This window comes from Brassica oleracea, chromosome C7 (assembly GCF_000695525.1).
Source record: "Brassica oleracea var. oleracea cultivar TO1000 chromosome C7, BOL, whole genome shotgun sequence".
Classification (NCBI taxonomy): domain Eukaryota; kingdom Viridiplantae; phylum Streptophyta; class Magnoliopsida; order Brassicales; family Brassicaceae; genus Brassica; species Brassica oleracea.
The window spans coordinates 21,369,968-21,386,802 of record NC_027754.1 but is presented as its reverse complement, the minus strand read 5'-3'; the positions used below and the strand labels follow the sequence as shown (position 1 = coordinate 21,386,802).

The window sequence follows — 16,835 nt, the reverse complement described above, 5'->3', positions numbered from 1 at the left end:
TGTATCACATGGGGCAATAACTGAGTAACAATCAGCCTAGTACCATTGCATAAGCCATCCATAACATCCATGTTACGAAGACACATGATAGGAGCACCAAGCTTTAAACAGTGTCTAGGCAGTCTAGCGACTTTAACACTGTTCAAAAACTCTGTAGGATATACCACATTTTCTTCTATGTCAACATCAGATGGAATAATGCTGTCAGAGCTAAGGTAAACCTTCTCTTCACTTGAAAGCATTACATCTAAATCATTTTCTTTATAGACATATAAACAGTTAGTAGAACATAAGAGTTAATGATAAAAATTGTTACCTGGCAACTGAGAAAGCATGTAATCATTTATCTTATCCACTTCATCATTTGTGGGAGTCAGAATGGCTCGTTGTCTATACAAATCCTTATCTGTTGACGTCCGAAAAGATTGTCCATAAACCTCTTTTGCAATAGTTTGAATAGGATCTTCTCCACTGTTTGTTATCAGCAAATCCGTAGAGATGTCAATCTCAACTTGGCCGTCGTTAGGCAAATTTATTTTTTCCATCTCCAATATCCAAAATCTGTTTTTAGAAAGACTCAAGCCCTTTTTCTGCATCATCAGTAAGACCAGCAAGCAATCTCATGTTTTTTGTTAGCTTCAAAACTTTGCAGTGCTCCCAAAGATATGACGAATTCAGAGCCGCCAAAACAGTCTCTGCTCTACCTCCTCCAGGTATAACCGGTAAAATCTGTCTGAAATCACCACCGAAAACAACAACTTTACCCCCAAAAGGCTTGTCTTCAGAAGATCTAATAATATCATGCATACTGCGATCCAAAGTCTCGAAACAGTGCCTGCTCATCATAGGCGCCTCATCCCATACAATTAGCTTTGCCGCTTTAACCAGTTCTGCACGATCTGATCCTGGCTCCATTTTCTTGCAAGTACCGAATTCATCTGCGTCTATCGGAATACCAAATCTGGAATGTGCAGTTCTACCTCCTTCCAACAATAATGCAACGATTCCACTGGATGCAGTATTTAGGACAATTAGACCTCTAGATTGGATGGCTGATGAGAGTGCTCTGTATACGAAGGTTTTTCCTGTGCCTCCATAACCATAAAGAAAGAACACTCCACCTCTATCATTTAAAACTGCATCCAAAATCTGGTTGTATACTCCTCTTTGCTCATCTGTTATCATCGCCATGAATCTTTCATTTTCCTTAAGCTGATCTTCCACAACATATTTAAGCTCATCATCTATAAGGCGATTGCCGTTGTAACAGCCAAAATCTTCTGGGTTTGGCATGTGCTTCCATTTTTTGAGGCTACGACCATTGCTGAGCAAATAATTTTCAATCTCAGTAAGAGCAATATTTTTGATCTGCTCTATGGTCAAGTTCATATCTGCAAGTTTGATAATTTTATTAAATAATTGAGTTAGATTCTATATAAAAAATATTTATTAAAAAAAATCTTACCAAGTTGTCCCGTTTCTCTCCGCTTCTTGTAAAGGACATCTTCGGTAAGATACTCCCAAGTAGTCTCCTACACAACATGAGGCTGAGATAAGCAGTTGGATACCAACATTCTCGCAAAAAGCTTCCGAGTATACGTGCCAGAACTATAAAAGCTGGCATCTTTGATAGCTTCTATGTATTCCTTGTCATCATCCATCAACCCTAACGCATAGCAAGCTTCTTCGAATATAGCATATAAAACACGATCAACTATTCTTATATCCTCGTATGATGTAGACCCTCTTACCCAATTTAGCAATACTCTTAAGAAATATATCTGATCACATGATGGATGAATATGCGCAATCCTCCCTATTGCAAAGCCTCGTTGCCGTGGTACTCATTCTCTCGTACTTGATTTCCAAACAAATTTGGTTGGAAATTCGGCATATGTCAACCCTCTTGCCTCTGGGTATTTTCTGTTTGCTTTGAACCAGGCAAGAAACATGGATTGGTTGACCGTCTTTTTGTTGAGAACACTCTCTATAGGTTCATCTTCATCGTAATACACCATTTCCTGATCCGGAAGATGAAATCCAAGTTTCTCAACAGAAGTAGTACGATAATGGGTAGGAAAAGCAAGAATCCGCCACGACGACTCGTATGCAGTAATATATCTAATTAAGAAATACGAAAACATAAATTAGTAGTGATGCACCTAAACCTTAAAATACGAAATACACATTTAAAGAATAAAATTTAATAATGGTAGGATTTACAAAAATATAAAATTTTGAGAGTTATTAATTTAAAGACAATTTCATTCTCGGGATTTATATTTAAAAAATACAACACAAGTGATAAAAACTGAAAGAATATTTAATTTATGATAATCTATATTGTTTTCAATTTATAGAGAATTTTTTTTTTCTAATATTAATAGATAAGTAATTTTTTATGTATGATAAATTATACTTTTATATATAGTTGGATAAATTCTAAATAAAATGATAGATAAAATTTATTTTAAAGAACAACAAAACGATAAAAACATTTGTGTAGGTTTAAAAGCATAAATTTTTATATGTGATATCATTAATTTAGAATTTTAGTAGGACTATTTATTAGGGGTGGGCGTTCGGGTATCCATTCGGGTTCGGTTCGGGTTCATTCGGGTTTCGGGTTTTCGGGGTTAAAGATTTCAGCCCCATTCGGGTATTTCTAAATTTCTGTTCGGGTTCGGGTCGGATCTTTGCGGGTTCGGTTCGGATTCGGGTCGGATCTTTGCGGGTTCAGTTCGGGTTCGGATAACCATTTAAATGATTTTTAAAATTTTAAAATTCAATATATAGTTTAAATTTCTCAAAATCTGTAAATAAAATACTATAGTACATATAAATTTGAATAACATATGTCAGAATACCTAAACTTAACATATAAATTGGTTTGGTTTGAATATTTTGATAGAGAATCAGTAGATATTTAAACTATTTTTGGTGTTTTGAGTATATAATATAGCTATTTTAGAAATTTACTTTTGGCTATTTGTATATATTTTCAAGTATTTTAGACAACTTAAAAGTTTCTTATATATTTTGGATGTTTTTAATATACATTAAATCTAAAAATAATTAATATAGTTAGATATATAAATCTATTTCGGATACATTCGGGTACCCGAAATACTTCGGTTCGGGTCGGGTTCAGTTTCGGTTCTCTTAATACCAAAATTTTGAACCCGTTCGGATATTTAATCAATTTCGGTTCGGGTTCGGTTCTACTTTTTTGGATCGGGTTCGGTTTGGTTCTTCGGATTCGGGTTTTTTGCCCAGCCGTAGGACTATATATTTACCCAATATTTTTATAATATTATTATCTTATAATTTTATTAAATTATGTCTTATTTTACATTCGTCCAACATGGGACCAGAGAAATTAATAAAAATATAGTTTATTAATATATTCCTATTTAATTTATAGTGTTTCTACCGAAAATGGATTACTTTCAAAAGAGCTTGTACTGAAAATCAATTTCTTTAATATACCAAGTATTAATTTATAGAATTTATAATCTGTAGACACTAAAAAAAAGAATTGCTTTAAATATAATAATACATGCAGTCGTAATATGTTTTGATTTCGTCAATGATGCCATCTTCATCTTCTCTATCCATTGCAGCTGAAGCATAATCAGGTCCCTTATGGATATACTTGAACAGATACTTAACAGCCCGTGTTTGGACGCACCACTCGACATTCATATGCGCGCAGTATCGAAGCATGAGCTCTCTGTTGTATGGTACAACATGACCATTGTCTAATCTGATTCCATTTTTCTCAATAAACCTACCATCAAGCCGACGCATGTAAGCTGGGAATCCATTTGTGTCAATCGATGTCCTGATGTTGAGAGGTTTCGGAAACATCTTTGAACATTTACCGTTAACCATACATACACTATCTGTTGATCACATAATCATAATAGTTAAGTAAACCGCAGACATTTGGCAGGCGCAATTTGATACAAAAATAAGGGTGGTTACCTTTCAACACACTGAGCTTGCCAAATCGCTGAACGCATATAATAGACTTCTCCTGGATGAGGTTTTGAGTAGCATCATGTAGAAAGATAACATATTTACCCCACAGATGAACCGTGAGGCGATCAGAACTGCAATAAAAGAAAAGAAAAAAACACCTAATTTTTTTTGGCAAATGTGATACTATGAATAAGCGCTGATTCATTTTTAAGAAAAGAAAAACCTACAACTGATTCTTGAGCTCCAGTGTTATCTTTTCAGTGTCTTTTCCATTGAGAGAAACAATCTCCAAAATGCTGACCCCAACTATTTTACCTATGACGTCTAGAAAAGATAATCGAGGGAAAATATCAGTCCAAAAATGGTACGGATAGATATTTAGAAACAGAATAAGCGCTTAACAGAGAATCTCATCCAAAACATGTTTTAATATACTCACCAACCAAATACTCAGTAGCAACCAACCCATCCAAGATATCACGGAAAGCAACTGGTTCGAAACCAGTGAGTGGGCGTGGGAAGAAATCACACACACAAACATGGGTATTACGGCGAAACTCAATCATGTATGCATGTTTGCTGGTTCGATATGCACCTCCCGATTGGACAACTGAAAAAATTTCAAAATTTTCCAATACCCTTCTTTGAGCCTTGGCTCATATGGTGCTACCAAAGCACTACTAATAGAAGCATGAATCTTATCTCCCTGCAAGTTAAAATTTCATATTAGGGAGAAATCTATAGGGAACTGATAATTAATACTTTGGTATACTAAAGTCTATGAAAGTGTATATCTTACAAAGGAATCGCATAGCACCAACTCAATTGTATATCGATCAGCTGCGATAAACTTTTTCCAAAGATGGATAATCTGAACATTAATATGACATATTTCTTTGTAAGGTTCGAGCTTTGAAACTGTGCTGTAAGTAGACATCTCTATGATCAGACGACAAAATTAGGTTATACGACCCGTTTAGGTTGAAATATGTGTTGTTATATAAACGTTTTATTATAAATGGTGTGTTCGTCAAGGTTGAAAGCCATATTGTCTGAAAATAAAAGCAGAGTTGACAATGTTCCAAAGCGCAATGGGAGATTTTCACTCGCCCTTGATTTTCTTTTGACCCTGTTTCTTCTTGACAGAGAGTTGATCCTCAGCATCATTTTCTTCCTCTCCTTTGCCTTTTCTTTTAGACACAGGAGTTTCTGAAGAACCACCAGAACCATCGGAAATCTCGTCGGAGCCGAGCAACATCAAAACCTGAAAAATAAAGAGAATTGCAGAAAATATTGGCTTAGGTGTATCTGTCAAACTTAACCAATAATATCCAGTGTATTACCGGTTTATGAGGCAAAGCTGCAAATTCCTCAATCATTTCACGATCATCATTAGCACAACGAACAAGATACTGAGAGCTCTTTCCTCTGATGTTATCAGAATCAACTGAAATTTCAAAAAGCATTCTCTTGCCAAAGAGGTCGCTAACTGCTTCTGGTAAGAAGTCGGGATCTTCATCCTAGCATAAATAAGAAAAGTACAGTTAAACAAAAGAATGTTGTTAGGCAAATTAATGGCAGCTGTTAATTTCGAAAACTACCTCATCGTACAGTTCTGCAGTACACACAGTCATCTGAGCGTTGGTATCAAACAAAAGAAAGTTTGCCTCACCGGAATCGTCTTTAACATTGGCAATTAATTTAAACCTGAAACCAAGAAGACTTTTCTTTCAATCTTATATACATTAATAAATTCGTTGGGTACTAATGAAGACTATAATACCTGGATACGACGTTGATGTGTTCTTTATCGCAGGTATTGCAGTAGAACAAAGGACGCATATCGTCATCAACATTGGTTGTAGGAAATACCTTTTTGTTGCAGTATTTACAACTTAGGTATTGCCATCCACGTTCAGCATCAATACTTTCAATAGTGGCCATGGTAACAAAAGTTCCAACCTATTCGTAAATGAAAAATAAAACTTAATAAACCTAAAAATGATAACAAAGGGAATTAAATCACCAAATATGAGAGAGAAAATGGAGGGCACAACATGTTTATATACCAGAGTACTATCAATGATCTCTCTTATGGTTAGCCTTTCATTAAGAACAAAAAACCTGGCACGAACAGATGTAGCAGTACCAACAGATGGCACGAACAGATGTAGCAGTACCAACAGACCATTGGGTGTTATCGTTGTTTGTAAGAGCAAGAGAATCATTAGGGAGACTGCACAATCAAGTAATACATCCAATCAAAACGTTGTAGTAGGTTGTGTACAAAGAAGAAATATAGGATTAGGTACCAAAAACTGAAACTGGAGGAGTACCTTGCTTTGAACTGGTCAATCAAATCCAGTGTTGGGTTGAGCAAAATATGGGTTGAATTATACCCGCTAGATATGGAGTAAGCACCTACAATATTTAGATTTTATTAACAAGTTGTGCAATTAAACATTTTAGAAAGTAAGTACTTTTATATCCCTTTCCACTCCTTAACAGAACAGAACCTGATAACACATAATCATTGTGGACATGTTACTATCCTGTAATCGTATACTTGTTTAGCATAACGACTCCACAGAGTACACATCATCTTCACATTACTGTAAAATATAAACTTAAGTTAGAAAACATAATATAGATGTTTAGCTAGCAAATAGAAGAAAAAGATAAAGAACTTAAGTTTACTTCTGGTCACGTAACTCAATCAAGAGCCTGATGTTATCTTTTTCTTTTATCATTTTGTTTTCAAGAGACCCAAAGTTAACTATTTGGCCAATAACATCTACATAACCAAAAAAAAAAATCAAACACAAGTATAAGAAAACCGAAGGAATATTAAATTTAAATTTTTGACTCACCAACCAAACAGCTATTATCAAGCTTTCCACCAAGAATATCATTGTAATCCGCCAAATACTTCTCGGGAACTTCACTTGGAAAATCATCAGCTTTTCCAACAAAAGTTGTCTGAAAAAAGCCAATTTTGTACGGATGTGTGGTTGTCCAATAATCACCAAAAGCATCGTACACTTTGAATAAATGGACGACCACCGCATCGCCCTCGGTTGGCCTATCTTCATACTTCTTGATGAGCTGTTTACCAACTAAAGCATGAATTCTTGTCCCCTGATTGAACATATAAAAGTTATATGAGTTAGACCACTTACTTTCGAAAGACGTGATAATAGAATAAGAAAGTATGAAACATTATTGCAACTGTAAATTTGAGTTCAATGTAAAGCAAAAATAAAATAAGAGACAATTCTGAGTTGCTAAAAATGTAGTAATATCATTACTTACTTCTTTATCAACGACAAACCATTTCGATGGTGTTTTCGGATTCTTTGTTATAATTTCTCAACAAACGAAGAATCTTAACTTCAATACGACATGTATCTCTACGCGGTTTTAATTCTCTAACATAAGAAACTCTGTTTTTGGGGGCTAGAACCATTGCCATTGTATTTTTAAAAACGTTGAGTAAGAGAAATACGTTTGTATTGACATCTCTTTCGGGTATCCTTTATATATACTCTACCTTCCTTTTTTGATTTCATAGGGGGATATTTTTTTAATAATAAATGAGGATTACAAAATATTTTACATAATAAATAATGAAACAGTTTAAAGAAAGATAGTAAAGTTATATATTGCCATAAAATGATTTGCAATAATTATGAAATTAAATTGCTCAAGTAATTCATATTCAGAATAAGGTAGGTTATTAAAAACGAATTAACAAATTTACATTTAACCAATGTAATAAATATGATATCAAGTTGCGACATTAAATTGTGATTCAAAATAAGGTAAGTTATTAATAAATGAATTAACAATTTAGAAACATTAAGGTAAATTACATTTAAACTATCATTGATGTATTAATAAACTTGCGCAAGTGATCCTAATTAGGTAAGTTGAGCAACTTGCACAAGTAATTTAGGTCCGCACCTTGTGTCTAATTTAGGCCTTTAACTAAATTTGTTTGTCTAATTTAGACCCATACCTACATTAAGCTAAATCTAGGGCCGTTTATATTTTTCCAAGTAATCGAGGCCCATAACTAATTCTTAATCATGTCCGCGAATTAACTAATCTAGGTCCAGGAAATGATCCCACCAAAGTGATCCACTTATATCAGCAGAACAGATTTCAACTTCTACTAAAGTTTATTTCCCAGGTTTGAGCTCATGGCTTTGCCATTTATAGAAGGTAAATAAACTATAAATAGCAATCCAGGAAGAAAGAAATAGAAGGAAGTACCTCCAAGTTTCTCATCTGTTTCATGAGTGTTGTTGTTCTGTGTCGTCGCTGGGCTTGGACTAAAGAAGATAAAGCTTGGCATAGATGGGAGTGTTGTTATCCGCAGCTCACCCACCAAAACCAGAAGCTGGCGGTATATTGTTGTTATCCGCAGGTAAGAAAGAGGAGAAAGATGATCTACAATCGTTATCAATCGATTCCTCTAACTGCCCCATGCTTAAGATATAGTCTTGCTCCCTATTAACTTTGACTCTGTGGAGAAAGAACATCCACCACTCTCCAACCCTTCATATCCAACCCCATCTTGATCATAATGTCCTTGTCCTCGCTCATATAACTGCTCCATCCAAGAGTGAGCTGCAAGACAAATCTTCATTTCAAAATAAGGAACTTTCAAACCAAGTCTTATATTCTATTTCAAAGACGTACCTAAAACACCATTAGCCGTTAGCCTCTAGGAAGGATCAACCCAAAGCATCCCACGGATCAAATCCTTGGCATATCGCGTTATATTACCACACGGCTCAGCAGAAAACCTCAAATCTGCGGCCCTGACAGCATAAAAATCTTTGACATCGTCTTTCCCCAAAATGGAGGCACTCCACTGAGAAGAATGTAGAAAATATATATTATCAAAAAAATATGTATATACAAAGCCACTGTTGGAATAGAAGCAGCAAAGACAGAGAGCTAAGCAACCCCGGAGAGATTCATAACTACACTTCCGAGTGGTGAAATGAAATCAGTCATATAAACGGAAATGAGTTAAAACGAAATTGATTCTAATCCCCAAATCCAATTAAACCCAAAAACCCTAGTCCCCAAATCCAATTAAACGATCTGAGATGAAAACCGTGCAATCTCACAAACATACCCCTATTAAACGATCACGGTTCGACTTCCACACGGATAACGCGAACTCCAGCGACTTTTTGTCTTCGATCGTCATCGCCTGCTGGATGATTGCTGAACCGAGTTTGTTCTTGCAAATCTCCGGCGGCTTTAGGTGTCGCAGAAAAAATAGATCGAAGAAGGGCGAGGGAGGGACCTGGCGTTGAGGCTGCTCGATGATTGCTGAATCAGAGAACATCCACCACTCTCCAACCCTTCACATCCAACCCTTCAGCTCCGATTTCTCTGATTTCGATCGACCTTCATTCACTGTTCCGAGAACTGATATTACCGATCCACCTATCGAACTTCTCTGGTTCTGCTCGGCCTTCGATTCACCATATCAATTTAATCCCCAAATCCAATTAAAATGATCAAAGGGAAACCTTGAAAAAATCCCAACTTTAGACAAGGAAGCTGTTCTCCTCTGGTTCTGCTCGGCCTTCGATTCACCATATCAATTTAATCCCCAAATCCAATTAAAATGATCAAAGGGAAACCTTGAAAAAATCCCAACTTTTGGTTCTTCTAATCGACAAAAGAGATAAGCGTAGGGTATGAATGGTGACCAGGGAACGACGAGGAATAATGTATTCCCTGACGTTCCTAAAAAAAATTACCATTCACAAGGAATAATAATTTCCTCTCATTCCCTTTCATTCCCTTTTTTGTAGAGAATTAAAGAACAAAATTATTCCTTGTCAAATTTGATAAGGAATAACCATTCCTTTTCATTCCTGGTATTTTATTCCCGTACATTCCTTTTTTATTCGTTCCTCTTGTTTCCCGGATGGTCACCAGTCGGACCCGTAGTGTTTTGTCTTTATTCCTTGAAAGTGTTTGGAAACCTAAATTAAGTAGTTCTAGGTTAATTCTTTCCTGATGATTTTTTTTTTAAAAAAAAAAGAAATTATCAAAAATCAACCAATAGAATTAAGAGAAATTTTCTGAAAAGTTCTGTATGATTGCCGCCTACTTAAAAACGGACTTGGTTAATATATGATATAATTGACGTATTTTATCGACATGGTCAACGGATTGTTGTATTTTCTATAATCTCTCTCTCACACACACAACATACACATTAATATTTTTTTGCACAACTCGAAATATAAATCTTAAAAGATACTACAACTTTTCAGTAGCAATACAGCCTCAAAAGTATCGGTTTCTCTATTTGATTCGTATACAACTGTTTTGCGTATTGGGACAGTACAATCATTATGCTACCAGGAGTATCCAGATCAGCGTGTCTATGTTACTGACCAAACATTATGTTCCTGGAGTATATACTCCTATAAAATTATGAAGTTGAGTCGTCCTCGGAATCAGCATCACGTACTCTATTATAGGAGTATATGGACTTAAGTTTGAGTTTGAGCTTTATGATTATGATTGTTTGGCAAACCAAACTTTTGATCTCAATTAATACGATACCTACCTACACGTGGCAAGTTTGTCACACGCCTTTTTTTTTTTTTTTTTGTAACCACAAGTTTGTCACACGCCTATATGGCTCTTCTTCTTCTTCTTCTTCTTCTTCTTTTAAGGTTAAGTTTTCAAATAACCCGTATCGCTAATTTCTCTATTTGCGTGTGCTGAATAAACAATCTTTTTTTTTGAACAATTTTTTTTTAATATTATAATACAGGTTTCTGTTTTTAGTTTTATATTGAAGACAATAGAACATTTTGAAGACGTAATATTGTGTCAAACAAAGCTTTTACAAACTCGATGATTGAGTAACGAGAGACTGGACCACTTGCCTTCGATTTCACTTAGATTTTTTCCCTTAAGGATGAGTAGCTTTCGTTGTTTCCATTTGATATCATTGAATTTATTAGTTAACCCAAAATGGACCACTTGCCGCCTTCATTTTCATTTGGAGTTTTACGGATACCTTACGCCTTGCGGATAGTTTTAATGGTATCCAGACAAGGTTTTGTCTCATTTTTTCTTTGTCACTATTAAGGTTTTTGTCTTTGTGCACTGCAACCGGGAAATTATTATTGTTATTTTTTGATATTCAAACGTTTGCCATTTCTTGTACGTCATTCAAAATCTTTGTCAGCCTCTTTTTTTTTGTTTAATAATTTGCTTCTTTTTCCTTACGGCTGTTACATGTATTAAAACTTTTAAATAAATGATTTCATATTTATCCCCGACTTACTGTTAAACCTGTAAATTTGGTGGTCCATGTGTAATCTAATTTAGATTTAATAAAAACCATGTTAATTAAAACCCCGATAAAACCTGAATTTTTTTCTGTTAACTTGGTGTCTACCAAAAAATCCCTAAAACTAATGACATTTTAAATGTATTTTTAATCGTTTACAATACTAACTGAATTAAAAAAATATTAAAAAGCCTAAAAAATGGTAATTTAGGAAACCATGTTTAGTTGATGTAAACATAATGTTTTACAATTGGTTTACTCCGGATTTAAATTTTAACTGTAGAATATTATTATTTAATTATTAATTATTTTTATTTTAAGTCATAGTTTGTTATAAAAATTTAGTTATATAATATTCATTCTAATGTATGTCAGATAAAGATAGATATTTCAATATTTAATTAGATTTATAAATAAAAAAATGATTATATTTTTTTATTACATTTTTAATAGTTAATGTATATTATATATTAAAAAGTATTAATTTTGGCCTACAGATAAACCCGAATCAACCGATGATCCATAAAGTAGTCCAATATAGACTGCAATCTGGTTTAAAACATTGATTAAAACATGTTCAATACACGATTTTTAACGTGATTATATTTTTTAAATAACACTACAAAATGAATATGTCTGATGTTAAAATTTTGTTTACAACATTCTGAAATATTCATTATATTTATTATTAGTATTTTTAGATTCTCATGTTTGAATTTTAATACAATTAAATATTGAAATGTTATTTGTCTTCTTAGGTTTTATTCATTTTCTCATTTGTAAGAAATCCAAAAAGACAAAGCCTAAATGCATTTTGTGAAAGATGAACAAATTTTGAATACAATCTCTCTTTTTTTTTAATACAATCTCTTATAACAAAAAAAAATGAATACAATCTCTAATATAATAAATTGCCTTTTCTTGACTCGAGTGTCCATTGTAATAGCAGTTATGAACGCGGAAAAAATGTTTATGGTACTATATTGTAATGACTTATTCTTGGGTTCACCAATCAATATGATTGTGTTATTTCATATTCGATATCTTTTAAAAAAGGAAACAAAATACTGTTAAATTATATTATGTTTTTTAAATGGAAAGGTAAAAAGAAATAAATAAAATAGTAGTAATTACAAAAAAAATATTTTTAACGTCGTCAGCAAAACATTAAACCCTAAATCCTAAACCCTAAACCCTAAATCCTAAACCCTAAACCCTAAATCCTAAACCCTAAACCCTAAATCCTAAACCCTAAACCCTAAATCCTAAACCCTAAACTCTAGGATAAATCCTAAATTCTAAATCAAAATCACTAAACACTAAAACACTCAAGAGTTTAGGGTTTAGGATTTAGGGTTTAGGGTTTAGGGTTTTAGTGTTTTTTTATTTAGAGTTTAGGAATTTATGCAAGGGTTTAGGGTTTACCCAAGGGTTTAGGATTTAGGGTTTACAGATTAGGGATTATGATTTAGGGTTTAGTGTTTTGCTGACGACGTTAAAAATATATTTTTTTAATTCTTTTTTCTGTAACCACTATAATTTTTTACTTTTTTTTATTTTAAAAACATAATATAACTTGACAATATTTTGTTTCCTTTTAAAAAAATATCGAATTTGAAATAATGAAATCATATTGGTTGGTGAACCTAGAAGTTCACCCTAGGGAGTGAACCCCAGAATAACTCTATTGTAATCACTTCAATTGCCGGATTTCCCCCCTCCGTATATATCAGGTTGGAAGGATTCATATATTTTAAAATTTAAGATATCTAAATGTAAATTCAGGTACATTTAATATATGTTATAAATATTCATCTAATTGCATATTTTTTTAGATATCCAGATTTCAGATATTTATCCAAAATTTTACATATCTATATTCAATTTTCTTTATAAAAAAATAAAAAACAAGATTAAAATAGGGTTTATTTGCTATATAACCAAATTTGGAAGTGAAATTAAGTAGAAACATTGATTTTGACATAATGAAGAATTTAACATTTACAACCAAAATGAGCTGGTTATAACCCTTCTCATTCGCAATTACCCGGTAAACATGACATATTACAAATAATATATGGTCAAGAGTGATTGAAAACTATTCCATATGAAAGAAGGAGAAATCCATTATAAGTTTGTTAACCACATACATATGTACTAAGTGTTTTATTCCATATCGTCGAAATAGTATAGGATTCAAACCACACCCACAATCCTTAAATACTGAACACTACCCCAAGCTCAACTCTTAGATACTAAATGCTAAACCCTAATATAGATAATAGAAGACTTTTCAATAAATAGTGAATTTCATATCAGCGAAATAGTATTGGACTTATTCTAACTCCACCCACAACTCCTAAATAGTAAATCCAAGCCCAACTTTTAAATATTAAACCCTAAACGATTATCATTGGACCCAAACCCAAATGTAAACTATATTATATATTTATAATTTTTAAATAAAATTAAAATCTAAAAATTATATATAATATTTTGTGATATAAAACTATATCATATAAACAAAAGGAAAATAGAATAGACTTGTAAACTAATATTTGTGTGAATGTGGTTAACGAAATGATAAAATCGAATTTCTAAATCATTTGTACCGGTGTAGTTAATGCATAAATCAATATTCATATCAATGATAAACCTGAAAACATAATACATGCTTGTTCACTATAAAATCACATTTTTATTCTGCATTCTCAAATAGTATTATATTCAATATAGCTGAAGTAGTATAGGACTCCAATTCTACTCTCAACCTATAAATACTAAACCATACCCCAATCCATAATTACTAAACCCAAACCCTAGCCACTAAATCATAAACCAAAATATAAGTTATAATATATATTTAATAAAATAAAATCAAAATCTGAAATACATAATACTATAATATTTTGTTTTCATGTACAATACATATTGTACTATAATTTCTTTTCACCGAATGTAGTAATCTTCTTCACCTCTTCTTTTTTTCAGAAAAATGGTGATACACATTTACTTACCCACCATCATTATTCTTCACCTCCTCCTTTTTCAGATATGGTTAAAGGGAAATGAATGCGGAAAGGTCTCATGCAACTTGCCCCCACACCCTGTTACTTCGACGCCTCCTCTGTTGATTTCTGAAGCAGTGAAGAGTCACCTCCGCCATGATATCAGTTCCACACGGTCTTCTCTATCGAAAATGTACGCCGAGTTTGAAGGTGGTCAAAAAGCGGTGGAGCAAATCTGAGAATAAAACTTGTGACTCTCCAATCACCAGTTCACTTTTATTACATAGTAATTATTTATTTAATTTTTTCTACAGGTTTTACCGGATTGTTTCGCAGGACAATATGGTAATATTACACAAAATATATGTTACACACGAAAATTAAAGCTTTTGGTCATACATTGAATTATAATTTGTTTGAATGTTATACAATGTAATTTCCCATTAAAATACAAAAAAAAAAATGTTATTTCAAACTGATATTTTAAACATTGCAGTGTTGGTCATGAGTTATTGAAGACCAGAAGCTATATATAGGATACCTATTTATCTTCAAAATCTCCTCTATTGAGCTTACTTTTAACTGGATTTCTATGCTGTAAAATGAGGATTATGTATATAAAATTTTAAAATATCCAATTATATAATTATATAATATCTGAATCAGAATTTGGAATCCTCAAATCCTGATTTGGAAGAACCATATCCAGATTTGGAATTGTCAGATGCATAATTTTATAATGTATGATCGAGTATTTCAGAATACTATGTCATGCACCTGACCAGTTTTGTACTCGTTCAATTTATACGTCCTATATGGATGATGATTACAATATGGTAAATACAAGTCGAGCAATCCATCCCCAAATCATGATCGTCTCAACGCATGAAAATAGTGAGTCTAACAGAGTCGCATAGCCCACTAAATCTTAGTATGGACTTATTGTAAAATTTTAGAATAGTGAGAATACTATGTCATAATCTTCTGAACCATATCCAGAATACTATGTCATAATCTTCTCAACGCATGAAAATAGGGAGTCTAACAGAGTCTCATAATCCACTAATCTTAGTATGGACTTATTGTAAAATTGTAAACTGTCCAATATGCTTTTTCTTCACCAAATTAGCATCGGTTTTCAAAACCGCCAATACTCGTTACACCTAACCTACATTTAGGGTTCGAATGATAATCGAAAGTTTTTTTGTTATATAAACGTGCAGAAAGGCAATGGTGTACAATGGAATTGCGGTTCTTGCGTTTTAGGCCGGTCTTGGACTAAAGCCCGTAAAACATGGATTTAGAGCCAAAAATATATAAAAATTTTAGAGGCAAATAAGACATTTAAGTTACCTTGGTATATTGGTATAACCTTTTATAGATTTTAACCTTCATACTAGATTTTGATCCGCGCTTCAAAAGCGTGTGTTTGCCGGATTATAAATAAAAACACACTTTGATATGAATTAGTATTTTGGGTGTTGTACATTATTATGTTACAAAGTTGTATATATCAATGAAGAAAATTTATTTAAACTTAATTAGTTTATTTGAGATTTTGTATGTATACTTTTATGTAATTTTCTATCAGACATAAGCATTTTATCGAAACCTAAAAAATTAAACCAAAACAGACACAGAAATACATATTCAATTTGTGTCCAGGTCCAAGATAAAGTACCTATTGGGTATGTTTTTGGACCTGCGGGTTTCGGTTTGGTCTTAGTCCTATCTGAGAACCGATCGGCTACTTAAAATACCCAATTTTTTTTGTATCTGGGTATTTAAGATATGATTTCGATATTATGGATATTTTTAAGTTAAAAGAGTAAAGCTATCAAAATCTTACTTATATATTTTGGGTATTCGAATAAAATTTTGGGTAGCTTTCAATTCTTTAGTTTATATTTCGGGTAAAAAAATTGGGTCGTTTAAGGTATTTGACTATTTTTGGGTATTTGTTTGAGTTTTCGAAAAATTTCGTGTTTCAGATATTTTGTGTTTTCGGGTATTTAGAGTATTTCCGTATCCTAAATATCCAAACAAACCTGACTCGTCATATACCCAAAAATTATTGTTATTTAAATTATTGATGCGAACTGATCTGGACCTGGAAAGAACCGATCTGAATCCGAACTGAAAATATTCAAATACCTAGTTGGTCTAAATGTCTGGAACCCGAAAGGAATCGTTCCATACCTGGTCCAAAACCCGAATACTAAAGCTTACTCTCTCTCTCATACAATGTGTGCATTTTATAAGAGTTATTGTTAAGTTGATGAGATTTAAGATATACTTGGCACATTTTTTCTAATTTTATATTGCAATCCCAAAAATAATCTAAGAACATAATACAAAACCTTCTACAATTTCCAAAATGTCTGCTATAATTTGCTTTTAATAGTCTTGATATTGGTATATCATTAATGGTAGATGTTATAAGTTGTAGATACTATAGGTGGGTACGTTTGGTAACCATTAAGCATTTTTATATGTAGATA

At 32.9% G+C, this 16,835-nt stretch overlaps 3 protein-coding genes across 5 annotated transcripts in view; all 3 read right to left on the bottom strand.

Annotated features, from left to right (window-relative positions):
- LOC106302834 overlaps positions 1–545 on the bottom strand; it is a 1,000-nt gene extending 455 nt beyond the window's left edge. The window contains exons 1-2 of the mRNA XM_013739251.1: positions 317–545; positions 44–259 (exon numbers count right to left, since the gene is read on the bottom strand). Coding sequence (XP_013594705.1) covers positions 44–259; positions 317–545 — 445 coding nt within the window. The remainder of the gene's footprint in view (positions 1–43; positions 260–316) is intronic.
- Positions 546–567: 22 nt separating this feature from the next.
- LOC106302832 (ATP-dependent DNA helicase RRM3-like) lies at positions 568–3,870 on the bottom strand. Its single transcript, XM_013739249.1, has 4 exons — positions 3,560–3,870; positions 1,911–2,121; positions 1,466–1,532; positions 568–1,391 (listed from the first exon to the last, which is right to left on the bottom strand). The coding sequence occupies exons 1-4, from the start codon at positions 3,868–3,870 to the stop codon at positions 568–570; spliced, it is 1,413 nt and encodes a 470-aa protein (XP_013594703.1).
- A 1,061-nt stretch (positions 3,871–4,931) lies between these two features.
- LOC106302167 (replication protein A 70 kDa DNA-binding subunit B-like) lies at positions 4,932–9,550 on the bottom strand. Of its 3 annotated transcripts, none has more exons than XM_013738694.1 (12): positions 9,134–9,550; positions 8,689–8,863; positions 8,260–8,616; positions 6,855–7,122; positions 6,682–6,778; positions 6,501–6,596; positions 6,321–6,405; positions 6,054–6,220; positions 5,768–5,946; positions 5,586–5,691; positions 5,328–5,504; positions 4,932–5,248 (listed from the first exon to the last, which is right to left on the bottom strand). In XM_013738694.1, exons 8-12 carry the CDS (start codon positions 6,210–6,212, stop codon positions 5,087–5,089), a joined length of 783 nt encoding a protein of 260 aa, XP_013594148.1. In that variant the 5' UTR covers positions 6,213–6,220; positions 6,321–6,405; positions 6,501–6,596; positions 6,682–6,778; positions 6,855–7,122; positions 8,260–8,616; positions 8,689–8,863; positions 9,134–9,550; the 3' UTR covers positions 4,932–5,086. The 3 variants fall into 3 exon arrangements, with proteins under 3 accessions (XP_013594148.1, XP_013594149.1, XP_013594150.1); XM_013738695.1 differs by having other exon boundaries at positions 6,697–6,778; XM_013738696.1 differs by lacking the exon at positions 6,682–6,778.
- Positions 9,551–16,835: the final 7,285 nt, after the last annotated feature.

Coding starts and splice junctions, on each gene's coding strand:
- LOC106302832 (XM_013739249.1), bottom strand. CDS start 3,870: ATGTTTCCGAAACCTCTCAACATCAGGACATCGATTGACACAAATGGA. Junction 2,122..3,559: donor AAAACATATTACGACTGCAT/GTATTATTATAT, acceptor TTTCTTAATTAG/ATATATTACTGCATACGAGT. Junction 1,392..1,465: donor GAGAGAAACGGGACAACTTG/GTAAGATTTTTT, acceptor TCAAACTTGCAG/ATATGAACTTGACCATAGAG.
- LOC106302167 (XM_013738694.1), bottom strand. CDS start 6,212: ATGATTCTCTTGCTCTTACAAACAACGATAACACCCAATGGTCTGTTG. Junction 5,947..6,053: donor AGATCATTGATAGTACTCTG/GTATATAAACAT, acceptor ATTTACGAATAG/GTTGGAACTTTTGTTACCAT. Junction 5,249..5,327: donor CAGCTTTGCCTCATAAACCG/GTAATACACTGG, acceptor TTTATTTTTCAG/GTTTTGATGTTGCTCGGCTC.